Source organism: Saccopteryx leptura, chromosome 2, assembly GCF_036850995.1.
Source record: "Saccopteryx leptura isolate mSacLep1 chromosome 2, mSacLep1_pri_phased_curated, whole genome shotgun sequence".
In the NCBI taxonomy this organism is placed as follows: domain Eukaryota; kingdom Metazoa; phylum Chordata; class Mammalia; order Chiroptera; family Emballonuridae; genus Saccopteryx; species Saccopteryx leptura.
Window position 1 is genome coordinate 266,524,662 of NC_089504.1, and position 14,326 is coordinate 266,538,987.

The 14,326-nt window shown below is 43.5% G+C and overlaps 1 protein-coding gene across 1 annotated transcript in view; it reads left to right on the forward strand.

Annotated features, from left to right (window-relative positions):
- C2H1orf21 (chromosome 2 C1orf21 homolog) overlaps positions 1-14,326 on the forward strand; it is a 206,850-nt gene that overhangs the window by 59,831 nt on the left and 132,693 nt on the right. Inside the window, exon 2 of the mRNA XM_066361712.1 lies at positions 12,550-12,769. Within this exon, the coding sequence (XP_066217809.1) occupies positions 12,676-12,769 (94 nt within the window). The 5' untranslated portion in view covers positions 12,550-12,675. The remainder of the gene's footprint in view (positions 1-12,549; positions 12,770-14,326) is intronic.

Genomic DNA, 14,326 nt, shown 5'->3' on the forward strand with positions numbered 1-14,326 from the left:
AGATGATGAATGGGTCATGTGCACACATGCGGTCAAGGTTTCTTAGAGGTGATAAGACCTGTTCTGAACCTTGCAGAATGGGTAGATTTGAATAACAGGCAGAGATGAATTGGCAGGGCTTCCTATGTCAGGTGAAACTGAGCTAAGGCTAGGGTTAGAAGATGAACATCGTTCCGGGGTTAGTAGCTGGAGACTGGATGGGCTGGAGCAGTGCCTGTCAATAGCTGGATGAGACTGGAGAGGGGGAGGGAAAGCCCCGACTCCCATCAGAAGGAATTTAAACTTTCTTTGGGAGACTTTTTTTTTTCCTCCCTCCCTCCCTCCCTCCCTCCCTCCCTCCCTCCCTCCCTCCCTCCCTCCCTCCCTCCTTCCTTCCCTTCCTTCTTCCCTTCCTCCCTTCCTTTCTTCCATCTTTCTTTTTTGAGCACATATATTGAACTAAGCACTGTTAGAAGCTGGGGATATAAAGAACAAGAAACATATAATCTGTGTCTCTCAAGGAGTTGATATTCCAGACCTGTGGAAGCAACAGACAGGCAATTGGAATTAAGAATCCTATACTCTATGAGGACTATGCAGGGGAATTATGGGGTACACTGGGACTTTTGGGAAGGGACATCTCACATGAAATAGAAGTTAGCCAGGCGAAGGTGAGAAAGGAGAACAGGGCAGGTAACAGGCACAGAGGTAGGAAGACCAAGCCAGCCCACCGCTCACCATTTTGGAGAGGTTTATTGAGTTCCTGTTCTCTGCCTAGCACCCAACACAGTCGGGGGGACAAATACAGGAGATGGTGTCTTCCCTCAAAGCACTTAGTATCTATTTATAGAGAGCCGTCTAAGAAACACCAAATAACCGACTCTGAAAGTAAGAGTTTAGGAAAGAGCGAAAGGGAACGGAGGGAAAGAATGATGTGAAGGCTTCTTCCTGGAAGAGTAAAGCCATAGAGAGCGGGTGTCTGAGCGGAATCTTGAGGGAACAGGGTGCCTGTGCCACCACCTGATGTGATGAAGAGAATACCAGTTACCTTAGAGCAGTAGAGAGAGGTGACAGTGAAGGGGTCCGTGGGTCTGGGACTTGGCGGACTCTGAGTAAGTCACCTAAACCCCTGGCCTTCCGTATTCTCATCTGTAACGTTAAGTATATTGACCACAGTGGTCCCTGAGGACAAGTCTAGCTTGAAAGCCCACATATCTTGGACTTGACCCCAGAGACAATAGTGAGTCCAGGAGGATTTGGGGCCTTGAGAAGGGCCTGACAGAATCACTGCAAAAAGAATTATAATTTGCCTTTGTTGTAGAAAATCAATGGGATTATTACTAAGTTATGAGAAGTATAGTTTTTTTTACTAACAATTGTCATCATGTTCTGATACTTTTAAAACTACCAGTAGGATCATCCTGATATCTACAGGACCAATGCCCTGTGAGATTTTCTTGTCCCAAAAAAGCAAAATCCCAAAAAGAAATACGGCCAAGGGGAGAACGATGGATGGACAAGTGAGAGGTGTAGAGGCCGGGTCCAGAAAATAATCTACAAATACAGCGTTTGATGTGGAGTCTAAAAATTCTTTTAGATTTTCAAGGAGATCTTGGAATTAGAAGATTGGAGCAGTTAGTTCCCTTCCTAGGGTAGTAACGGCCGTGATGTAATAGGGGAGACGGTGGGCCAATGCTCTCCCAGATGCAGCCATATGGAGCAGCTTGTGGGTGTGCCTTTGTTCTATTCAGGTCCAAAGCTGGGCCACCCACTGGAGATCCCACAGAGATGACAGCTGGGCAGAATAGAATGTGGTCAAATCCTAAATGTGATACTCTGTGCCATACCTTTCTCCAAGCAAAGGGTTTATCGTTAAGACCTGTGTCTAGTTCTCTATTCAGACTTGCAACTTCCGTGTGCCAGACTAGGACCAAATGTGACCAAGGGGGCCTGGCTAATACATCTGGGTGCAGAACTGAGATCTCCTGTTGGCGGGACCCAGTCCTGTCTCTCCTGTGCATGGTCCAGTCCCCTCCAAGCTTGTCACACTGGGCTCATTCTCTAAGTACATTTTGCTGGACGAGAAGGAAAGAACACACGCCATGTTCACTAATTGTGCTACTTTCAAATGGGGAGCATTGGGCTGACTTCAAATAATTATTTCAGAGTAGACTACAAATTTTGGGTAACATTTATATGAGGTCATACTAGCTCATAACCTGTAACCCTGTAATGTTCTTTAATAGCTTTTTAGTGGCTGAAGAAGAGCATCAAGGCTAGGGAAGAGCTTCTTGTTCTCCCTTTGATGTTTTTGTTATCTCAGAACCCACTAGCCATCACCCCAGAGATGAAGGAGGGTGAGGAGGGAAGGCAGAGTTGTAAGTGAGCTCATGGGGCAGGAGAGCATCTCCCGGTCCATTAGAAAGGAGAGGCTGACTTTGCTTCGTCCTCCTGGGTCTCTTCCCTCAGATCCTTACTTTTGTTTTCTTTAAGTAGATGATTTCACAGAATGTGTTTTTGGCCTCGCTCTGCCAAATCAATGAAGTTTCCGAAAGTCGTGTGCATTTCTTGAGAGCAGTGTGAACACAGAGGTGCCTTTTTTGGGCTTTTGTTTTTGTAAACTCGGTAGGCTGCAGGGGCATTGATTTGTGCTATCTGAAAAAATGGTATTTATAATTAAATTGTGTTTGGTCTTCTAAGGACATTATTCTTAAAATTTTTTCTGTCTTAAAAAACTGATCAAAGATTTAAATTTAACCCCCCCAAAAACCCAACATAAAACCCCAAATCAAAAACACCTTGATTATTCAGATGGGTAAGTTTTAGAAGCACTGCTAAACATCTCTAGATTCTAACTGAAAGTCAGGAAATGTACATCAAGGTCTGGCTAACTTTACCCATTTTGGAATTTCTTGTTCCCTAATGGAATGTTGAGAGATAAATAAGCCCCCCTCCCTAAAAAATGATTGTTGAAATAAATAATTAGTGTAATTTTCTGAGGCAGATTAGAGCCAATAGTGTTAAGTGCCAAAAGCTTTCCAAATTGCATTAGACTAGTATAATATTACATATTATTCCCTTTCTAGCTTTTTAGGGAGTATATAATATACATCATTTTAAATTATCTATGATGGTTCAGATGAACATCTTTGTAGTTGTTGGTGAGGTATGAAAGAAGTCATGTGACCTAGGACACAGGGCTAAAGAGAAGTACCCCTCCTTAAAAGCCACTGATAGTTCTTTATGAGAAGAGTTTTCTAAAAGAATTCATTCAGGCCTGACCTGTGGTGGTGCAGTAGATAAAAGCGTTGACCTGGAAACACTGAGATCGCCAGTTCAAAACCCTGGACCTGCCTGGTCAAGGGATATATGGGAGTTGATGCTTCCTGCTCCTCCCCTCTTCTCTCTCTTCTTCTATCTCGCCTCTCTAAAATGAATAAATAAATAAAAATTAAAAAAAAAAAGAATTCATTCACCCAACCTCTATTGCAGACCTACTGTGTGCCTGATATTTGCCAGGAGGAATATAGAGAATCATAATGAGGGTATGGTCATGACCTTGGAAATCGAGCTGGTGGAGAAGACAGACACAGGAACACGTACGAGCAGGAAGATGTGAACTGCACTTTCACTGAGGCTGTGACAAAGCTAGGGAGAGTTGACTGGCCTTCGACTTGTGCATTTTGCCTTCAGAGGCCTGGGATATGCCACACAGAGGCTGACCTCCCTGGTCCCAACACTACAGGGACACAGGCACTGCACAGGGCTCTCTTTGCAGGAGCCACGCATGGACCATGAACTTTTGCTACAGAAAGTTCGGTCTGCCTGATTATTTTGGTCCAGTTCCTAAGAACCACTGAGGCACCATAGTTAACCTCTCGTCTCTCTTACCATTTCTTCTTCCTAGTCTGTTTGCCTATGCCCCTTTCTTCTTAAACTTCATCCCCATCCCATTAAATAATAATGATGATGGTGATGATGATGGCAATTACTATCGTGTATTAATTGTTTTCTAATTGCCAGGTACCGTTGTAAGCACTTTACATACATCATCTCATCTTCTCCTCTCAAAATTCATGTGGTCTTGTCTCATCTTATACATGAGGACCCAGGGTACTGTGAAGTTTATAACTTACCCAAAGCCACGGAACTCCCTTCCCTCACAAAACCACAACATATCATATGTAACCTTTGCCTCTGTTGATCTTGTATGGCATGTGTGTGTCTGTGTGTGTGCACGAGAGTGAGAGAGACACTAAGTCCTTCACCGCCAAAAAGTTGTTACCTGTTTGCTTCCTCTAAGTTTTTAGGGCACTTCCAGATCATGGGCTGTTCTGGTTGGCACTTGCATGTTCTAGAAGACAGAATTTCAGATAGCTGGGGCTTACCTTTAGCGACATTTATTTGAGTCAGCAGCTCTCTGTCCAGCGGTTATGGTGGGGTCACTCAGTCACAGGATCATTGCTGACTTCCCCGCAGACCTGGGGCAGTGTGGCCTGAGGCAGAGCACAGAGAGAGAGAGAGAGAGAGAGAGAGAGAGATCTTAGACCAGTCTGCACCAGTCTCCCATGGGTGATTCCACTCATTTTAGTGGAAAGGGGGAAAAGGAGGAAAGGTTCATTTGGGAGGGAAAACACTGTTTTTCAATTTCTAGGATTCAGAGCTTTTCCAAGTGTTACTATATTACTTGGTTAAAAGTAGATAATTCTGAGACCATTAAATATATCCATACTGAAATATTCATGCTAAAGTCTTCAAATAAAGTATAAGCAGACTTTTCTTGTTCTTTGCAAATGATTTTCATATTTGCTCCTAATTGATTATTTAGCTAATTCATATCTATTGTGTCTATTGGTTATATTCTTTTTTTTTTCTACCCTAATAATCAGCTTAAGGCTGAAACATGAACCAGGCCAGAATTAAGTTTAGAGATAGAACTGAACAAAAAACGTGGTGCCCAGCAGTCTCGTGTGAAGTTGAGTGATGAAAACATCATATGTGCTTTTCCTCTGCACATCAGACAGAGGTCAATGACATCTGACTCTTGTCCTTGGCACCGTGAAAGTGACAGTCTAATTTCCAAGGGGTTAATCCAGCTGCAGTTTGGTTGTACTTTACGATGTTAAAGGCGATCAACAGCCAGCGTTGACATGACATCTGTTTCGCTGTCCTCAGCGGTAAATGCTTACTGAGGGTCTAAGACCAGCGCATTATGCTGGGTGTTCTGCAGCTCTCATTGCATACAATAAAGCTGAGGCAAGCACTAATTTAATTAACTGGAAATAGTCTGACTTTCAAGAACATCTCCACTCCTTTCTTTCCCTGCAGTATGCATTAGTCATTGGGATTTTGTTTTATTTTATTGTTTATGATCTGTTAGCCCTGAGTGCTAGCCCTTCAAGGGCAGGAGGCATATCTGTTCTTCACAATAGATTTCAACACGCAGATCACCCAGGCTGTTCTTCAGTGGCCATTTGGGAAGGATCATAACTTATTTGTTTAGATTAAAATCAGATTGTGCTTTTAAAGGAATTCATACTTTTTCTATTTTTAGTTTCTTGTCATTTCTTGATTTTTGTTTTTCCCTTTCCATCTGTTTCACTTATTTTCACTGGGGCTGCCTGTAGGAGCCCTGTAGGCAAACTGATTCCACCCAATGTTTGCGAAAGGCCATGACTTTGAAAGGCAATGCCCTGCACCTGGTGTAGCAGATTATGCACAGAAGAATATTGCCTTGCATTTGTAAGCACTTTCCAAAGCATTTCATTATCTACCTGAATTTGCAAAACAATTTTTAAAAAGAGGGGAACTTCTGTCATTATTAGGGTACTGACAGAGAAATCACATGGTTTTGTCCCAAGTGACATGGTAAACAAGCAGCACTGCCATCAAGAGATCGCTGTCATGGTTGTCATGATACAGAAGGTTCCCCACTAACACAGGTGGACAACTTCCTGAAAATACCCTTGCTATTCTGAGTCTTGGAAGTAGAAAGAAGACAGAGAACCCAAGGCCCAGGAATCTCTGCCGTTGGCCTTGATCACTGAGGAGCAGATCTAGAAACAGCAGAATTCTGAATAGGTTCAGCTGGTGTGGGTGGGTGACTTGAATCAGAGTGGTTTGCCTTTTTGCCTTCCCAGAAATAGTGTCAGCCATGCATAAACCTGTGCAAGCACATATGCAGGTAATACAAGAGTAGAGATTTTGGTTGCAAGATGAGGCACTGAACTCTTAAATGAGTGCTCTTCACTCTTGTGAAGAACAATTACTTCACAAGCTTTTTGTAACTAGTTTCTTCCAAGAAATGTATATATACACTAAGTGAGAGGAGGGGAGGTAGAGAGACCGACTCCCACATGCACCCCAACCAAGAACCACTCAGGAAACCCTGTCTGGGGCCGATGCTCAAATCAGCCGAGCTATTCTCAGTGCCCAGAGCCAATGTTTGAACTAGTCAATCCACTGGCTGCAGGAGGGAAAGAGGGAGAAAAGTGGGGGGGGGGGGGGGAGAAGCAGATGGTTGCTTCTCCTGTGTGCCCTGACCAGGCATTGAACCTGGGACTTCCACACACCGGGTCAATGCTCTACCACTGAGCCAACCAGCAGGGCTATGAAATATTTTAAAAATTCATTTAATTTTCATTCATTAAAAAGGTGGACAGAAAAGAGGAGGAAGGGAAGATCTAAGCTTTGTTTATTTTATTTTATTTTTCACTTTTAACACTGTTGAACACTCCTGGGCTGAAACATAATTGTGGTAGTCTTTAGATATCACAGGGATTCCTGAAACTTTTGGGGGAAAAAATTGTTTGCAAGTATGTCCTAACTGGGTAAAAGTTGAAACAAAGTTTGTAAGTAAATTGGTTCCAGGTAAGAAATGGCCTCTTTGTAAGTGGTCGTTCCATTCTTAGCATCACTTGGGCCTATGTTCAGGTAGATCATAGAATCAGAGAGAAAGGGTCAGAGAGAGCAAGTCCAGCAGCCTTGGTCCCAAGGCAGGAATGTGAACTGAGATCATTCCCACTCAAGTCCAACTGCCACTTGTCACCTTGCCTTCTCGTCCTCACCTCTCACTGCAGAAAATCCAGACGTTTTCTTGTTTCTGAGAGACACCTCCGTACAATCATTATTTGTGGAAGTGAGAGTTTTCCCAGAAAGACAGCAGAAGCCCAGCTTCCTGTTTCTTAGGAGATAATCGCATATTGTCGCCTGTCATGCCACCAAATGAGTGTGAGGCGAGGGATGAGTATCCTCTCTGATGCCAGCAGTTGCTTGTAACAGGAAGGTTTGACTTTCCCAGATTACTCTCGTGGCAAATGTGACAGCTCTCTATGCATTATTTTTAACGCGCACAATGGAATGTAAAACGGCGTTAACAGTAGCCCGAGGATACCGAAGCTTCACAACCAGGAATCACGTTCCGCCTGCCTTTCTTCTTCCCCGCAGTGGGCTGCGGTATTAACACTCATTACCGGGAAGCAGAGCAGATGGGCAAACAGACTGATTAGTTATTTATACATAATTTTTTTTTCTATTCGGAGCTGAGATGTTGGCTCTTTCTTCAATAAAAGAAAGGCTTTAGATGTTGCCTTATCTTGGTTTCCCTTTTTAATCAGAAGAAGAAAGGGGGCAATTTGCTCCTGATCTATTAATAACGTGGCAATGTAGTTTTCTTAACTGCTGACTTCATAGCTCTCAGTGTGCCCATTGCAATTAGAATTTGATTTCTCTCCAATCCTCTAAGCTGCATGTGGGATATTCATATTCTTTCTGGCCTAAGGTTTCTTTTTGGAGCTTACCACTTTTAATTCATGTTTTAGAAGTATCTTTCTTGACAAGGAAACTGTTTATAGTATTTTTGGCTTTTCTATTCAAAATGAAAAAAAATCCATGACTAATTGGTGGAAAATTATCCATCACATTATGTAAATATAAATATTTTCCCACAGACTTTTTTTTTAAAAGGTCAGCTATCTCTTTGACTTTTTTCTGAAAACAAATATTGCTTATTTTTTTCCTTCCCAGTTTTATAAAAGTAGGGTTTTTTTTGTTTTTTTTTTATGAAACTATGCTTCCAGTTTAAACCACCCAGTTAAAGAAAAAAGCCATCAGCAATTTCACTGCTGGGTATATATCCAAAGGTAGGGTTATCCTTTCTGAAGAGCTGTCTGCACCCCTGTGTTCATTGCGGCATCCTTCACAATAGCCAAGGGTTGGAAGCAACCTAAAAATGTCTGTCAACAGGTGAATGGATCAAGCAAAGGTGATAAATAGATATATTATTTAGCCTTAAAAAAAGAAAAAATATCATTTACAAAACATGGAGGAAACTTCAGGGAATAAAGTTAAGTTATAAAAAAGCCAAAGAAAGACAGACAAATACTGCATGGTTGCACGGTATTACAGTAGTAAAACTCGGGATAAACAGAGAGTAGACTCGTGGCTGCAAGAGGTTGGGAGGTGGGGGGAAATGGGAGAGGCTTGTAATAGGGTACAGACTCTGAGTTACAAGATGAATAAGGCCTGACACTAAATTAAATTAGCTCAGAGCATTGTGGATAGGGATCGCAATCTCTCACTGTATGCAACAGGTCCTGTAGCCATACGACCATTTGGAGAGACTTTTACACAAAGTCGTGGGCAATTAATTAGACCCCATGGTCTTAGAGGGGCTGACGATCCTATCGTATAGATTCTTTAGCTTAAAAAAATCATCCTCAGTGAGGTTGGTTTTAGAAGCTTCCATCAAACATCAAAGAGATGTCTCGGTTTAATTCTCACGCTGTGATCTGTGACTTCAGAAACAGCATACTGTTAATAACAATATGTGAAAACAGGATTCTCAGATCTGCTCACTGTGGCTGTCTCTGTATGCTCATTTGCACCATCAGAATTACCTCTAAGTGGTGTGGTTTCAAGGAGGTAAATGAATAGACCATGTGGGGGTTGGGAGAGAAAGGCCAAGCTAAGCTAATGCAAAAAATGGCAGCTACAAGATGCTGCTAGGGTTTATGTGAAGGGCAGTGCAAACCAAAGGGAAATTACTATAGCAGTAATTAGGGGTACCTTTCTGAAGATCTGGTCTATCTGAGGTCTCGGTTGGATTGAGTTCAAGTAAGAGAATTTTCAGCCTTGACATGCATCAGGCTGTAGAAGACGCAGTTCAGGGGTGTTTTAGTGATTTTTTTTTAGCTCCTTTATTGTCTTACAAGACTGAGTCAGGTGTCTGTGGTGTGAACTCCCCTGCCATCCTATATTGAACCTGCAGTAGGGGCGCCACATTGCTGTGAAACTGGTCTTTCTAATGAGTTCCTTTCCCTGAATGTTCAGTGTTCTATGGTGCTGAGGCAGAAACCCTATCTTGTCTTGTTTACCCCTGTGTACTCAATACCTACCAAACACATGTCTGTCACTTAGTAATTTTCAATAAAAATCTGTTGGTGAAATATATGAATGATTGGACAATTGTTTATGTGCAGAATGAAGGTGACATAGTCAAAAACTTTCTGCAGTGATCCATGGTCAGCTTTATGAATTGTAAATCATGTCTAATCTGCCTGTTAACATGTCCCTCACTTCTATGCCTGAATAATAGGGAAGTCCTTTAAAATTCTTCTATGGTTTATATTTGTTAGTTTACTGCAGTGTATTGGATTAACATGTGATTTCAACTTTTAAATTCAAGTAAGATTTTTTGATACAAACACAACTTGAAAACACCACACCATTGTTTTCAGGGGTCGGTAGCAAAGGATAATTGATGTCTTGGAGTCTTGATTTTACTTCCTGGACAGCATGAGTCTGTAACAGGAAATTGCAGTGAGGAGGAGGAAAGAGAGAATCCCAGAGAGACGACTGTAAATTGTCACTGGGTTACTGTCCTTAGGTTTGGAAATTCTGTTAGGGTTTCCCACCCTCCTTCCTATTTTCACTTTGTTTATTCTGAAGGGGTAGCAGCAGACAGGGAGGCAAATGAAGCTTCCCCCTGTGTACGTATGAGGTGCTTTTCCCACACTCCTTTTGTAAAAGAAAGGCATTCATTCTGGGAGCCCACATGTGTGATCCTGTGATTGTACCTGGTGATGCTAGAGATGCGGAGTTGGGGCAGGGGGTGCTGCCCCGGTAAGTGCTGGCGGGGAAGGCAGACCTGTTCCAGCAGCACTCACAACCACCCTTTGCCTGCTGAGAGGAGGTCCCCTTCTCCCACCCGCAGAACCGAGTCCGCCTCCTTTCATTCGTCTTGTCTCAGATTTCAGTGATGTGTCTTTGAAAACTATGATAGATTGACAGAATGGATTTTGATACCACTAACTTAATATCTCTCAAAGTATGCTCAAATTTGGATCAGAAAGTGTAAGGTGACAGAAGGAGATCTGACTTTGGGGTGATGGGCACGCAGTGCAGTACACAGATGACATGTCATCGAATTGTACACTGGAAGCCTATATTATTTTATTAACCAGTGTCACCCCGATATATTTAAAAATAAAGGAAGAACTGGCCAGATGGCTCAGTTGGCTAGAGTATCATCCTAAAAATAAAGGAAGAAATAGAGAGCCCATGTTTTATTATACAAACATTTGGAATGGGAAAGACTCTGTATATCTTATGACATTTTGTAGTCCGTCTTCAGGTTGGATAAAGTTAGTTATCCTCCAGGCCCTCCACAAAGCACAGCAGTGTGCTCCTCCTCCCTGCTCTGCCCCGTATTGACCCTTATGAGCACACGCGACACTCATGCACATGCACACACGCTGCGCTCTTCTACATTCTAGTTTATATCTTAGCCTGGGCAGTCGCTTACATCTGGATGGTGCCACTGTCCTCTCAGCCTGGCAAATTGCTACTGAACTTTTAAGACCCTAAAATACCACTTCTTCTTTTAATCCTGACTTTGCCAATAAATCGTAATTTAATTTGCTGTTTTGAATTGTCATAGATTCTTGTGAAACCTCTGTCATGGCCCTTACTACACACTGTAGTGTGTGGATTTTTCTTTGTAAATGCGAGCACATCTCCCCCATCATACCCCTAAGCTTTATAGGCCAAGAGGAGTAGACCATCAAATCAAAATACTGTTTTCTTAAAGACATTTCTGTGAAATAATGATAAGAATGAGGATGGGTATTATGGGTATGTTCCACATAGTTTCAAAAACATGAAAATGTGTTAAGACGAGGTTACCTAATAATGTAGAAAAACGATAAGATTAACCAATCTGGAGAGGGGAACATCTTCCGTGTTTGTAAAACCTCACCAGCTACCCTTGTACTTCCTGTTAATGACTTAATGTAATCGGTGATAGAACATAGTCTGAAAACTCTGCAAAGACATGGCTAGTGTAGCCATAGAGTCAATGCTGAAATGTGCCTTTGCTTGGCTTAATTGCACATCATTACCTTTGCATCTGAGTTCATTTATTGGGTTGATTGAGAATTGCCTTGCAGTTTTAGGTGGAGCTAGAGGGCAGCAATCTTGTTGGGAGGGAAGGTCTGCAGCTGTGCTTTGGTAGCTCTGTTCTTGAGACTGGAAACATCAATTCTTTGCAAGTGGGAGAGGAGAGTCCTGGTAGGAGGGTGCTGGTGGAGAAAGAGCAGTGGCTGACGCTTCCTTTCTCTGCCCTGGGTGTGAGGAGGTGAGGGCCCGTATTGCAGTGGGATGGGTGGGGAGAGTGGCTCGATGGTCCAAAGGCAACCTCTGTAAGTCATCCACAGGAATGGAAGAAGGATAAGGGAAATAAAAGAATAAAATAATCAAAATGAGCAGATTGAGCAGAGCAAACCCTGAGAATTTGGGCCGTGACCTCGGCTGGGGCAGGGGAGGTAAATTCACTTAACTAAGGAATTCTCTCCTTTGTGGTTTATCCATAAATACTGTCAGCCTTTATTGGAGGTCAGGTTAAGGCACCAGGCTCTGAAGGAGCTATGTAACTGCCTTTCTTGCCTTCACATTCCTGCATTTGCTCAATCCTTGAAACATTCAGCAGAAAATGGGCAAACATTAAGTGTTAAGTCCTTGTCCTCCAAAACAGTGTCATCTCAGGTAAAATGAAATACAGAACCCCCCAGAAATATGTAAAGTAGCCGATACCTGGTCCAGCCTGAGGAGGAAGGCCGCCTCCTTGCCGCAAAGGCTCAGGAGCTGAGCAGACCAGGCCCGCGGGGCAGGTGGGGGAGATGGGGAACTCTGTCCAGCATCCTGAGTGATTTGAAGGTTTGTGATATTGCGGACCTGTTAGCAAACTTACCTGCTCCTCCCATATGTGTGTGGCAAGTATATAGTAGGGCTCAGATAGCTATGTGAATAAATATATATATTTTTTGTATCTCCTCAAAAAGTTCTGCCACATGTGGCACAGGGGCCATGGCTCCTGCTCCTGCTTGCTGAGTGGGGATCGGGTGGGGTGGCCCGTGTGGCACTGTGTTCTGCGGGGCCCGTCGCAGCCCCGGCACAGTGAGGCCATGCAAGGGTTTGAGAGCAGTGCCAGCCAGTGCCACCACACGGCGGGGCCACGACACCCAGACACGAGTTTTGTTTTACGCGTTCTGACCTAGCGTTCGCTTCTTGCAGGTGCGCCCATCTTGACCGACTCAGCAGGCAGGCCGATTTTCTTTGTGGTTAAAGAAAAGAAAAATGTCCCCGTGTCTGTAGAGATGATTTGCAGTCCAGCCCGGCTGAAGCTGAGCGAATGAGACTATGGGCTGTGCCTCCGCCAAGCATGTGGCCACTGTTCAAAACGAAGAGGAAGCCCAGAAAGGGAAGAACTACCAGAACGGAGATGTGTTTGGCGGTGAGTGTCCTTGAACTTTATTCTTAACTTGCTGGCTAGGCCTTTTGCTTCTTTGGGAGTGGATCCTGATAGTGTTACTGTATTGTCCTTCTTGGTGGTGGGGGGGGGGGGCTGCTGAAAAAGGGCTGATGAGATGTCATGGACACAGTACAGGTCTCATACATTGGACAGTTTCCATTATCTTTCTATGTACGGGACTGCATGGAGGTTTTATGCAGAAGCTAGCAGTTAAATCAAGTTTTCAGTAACCAGTAGGACTTAAAGAGATGCGTGGGACAACATCCAAAGGGTGTCCTGGCAGAGAACTATTAAGACTGAAAACAGAAAGGTCCGGAAGTGGAGAGAGTGAGGATTTCTAAATGAGACAGATGTTGTTTAGGGTTAATAGAAAGTTACTCTTTATGTGAATGATAAAATGTCAGATTCAATAATAGAATGAATTTCATCATTATCTTTTAGCCTTTCTATGATGTTTCCTGGGGACTCTAAAACGAAGGTCACAAACAGCCAACTCATGGCCACATCTGGCCTGCAAATACATTTTCTTTGGACCTCACCAGGGAATTTTAACATGAAAAGCAAGACAGCCTTTAAAAATCAGGATGCTTAGGTCCTGGCTGGTTGGCTCAGTGGTATAGCATCAACTCAGCATGTGGAAGTCTCGGGTTCAATTCTCGTCTAGGGCACACAGGAGAAGTGCCCATCTGCTTCTTCACCCTTCCCCTTCTCCTTCCTCTCTGTCTCTTTTTCCCCTCCTGCAGCCAAGGCTCCATTGGAGCAAAGTTGGCCCGGGTGCCAAAGACGGCTCCATGGCCTCTGCCTCAGGCACTAGAATGGCTCCAGCAGCAACAGAGCAGCATCCCAGGTGGGCAGAGCATTGCCCCCCTGGTGGGCATGCAGGTTGGATCCTGATCGGGTGCATGCAGGAGTCTGTCTGACTGCCTCTCTCCATTTAACTTTGGAAAAATACAAAAAAAAAAAAAAAAAAAATCAGCATGCTTCACATAAAACCCCAAACTTCTTTAGAAGATCTTGCAACACTGGGTCCCCATTCCCAGAAGCAACAGTCAGTATGGTGGGTAGCGGTGTCCCCTTCATCAGGCGATGGCCTCCAGGGAACCACTAAGCCTTCCTATGATGGCACATCAAGCCCCGTCCACTCACTGACCATTGATGTTACCTGCCAGGCCACTCCTCAGCTTTTGAGTTCACCTCATCTTAAGTTTGTTCCTTGGAAGATCAGTTAGTGCTCCAATGGAGTGTGTCTGTGTGTTAGTACAAGATTCTAGCTAGTCCAAGGCCAATGAACCAGTTACTGTTGAATCACTTTAACTATAATTCCTACTCCTTGACATTTGCATGGTACTTGTATCCATAAAAGTGCCTCTTCCTCTCTTGTTCAGTAAAGAACCTTGTTGAAATAATGTTTACATGTAAATAGCTGAAGCTGCACTATTCTGTCACTGTCAAATAATTCTACTACATTTAGTCTCTAATGGTTGCTCCATTGTAATGGTTGGTTCAGTCCCCTGGTGAAGAGTTGGGAATGCTGTAGAA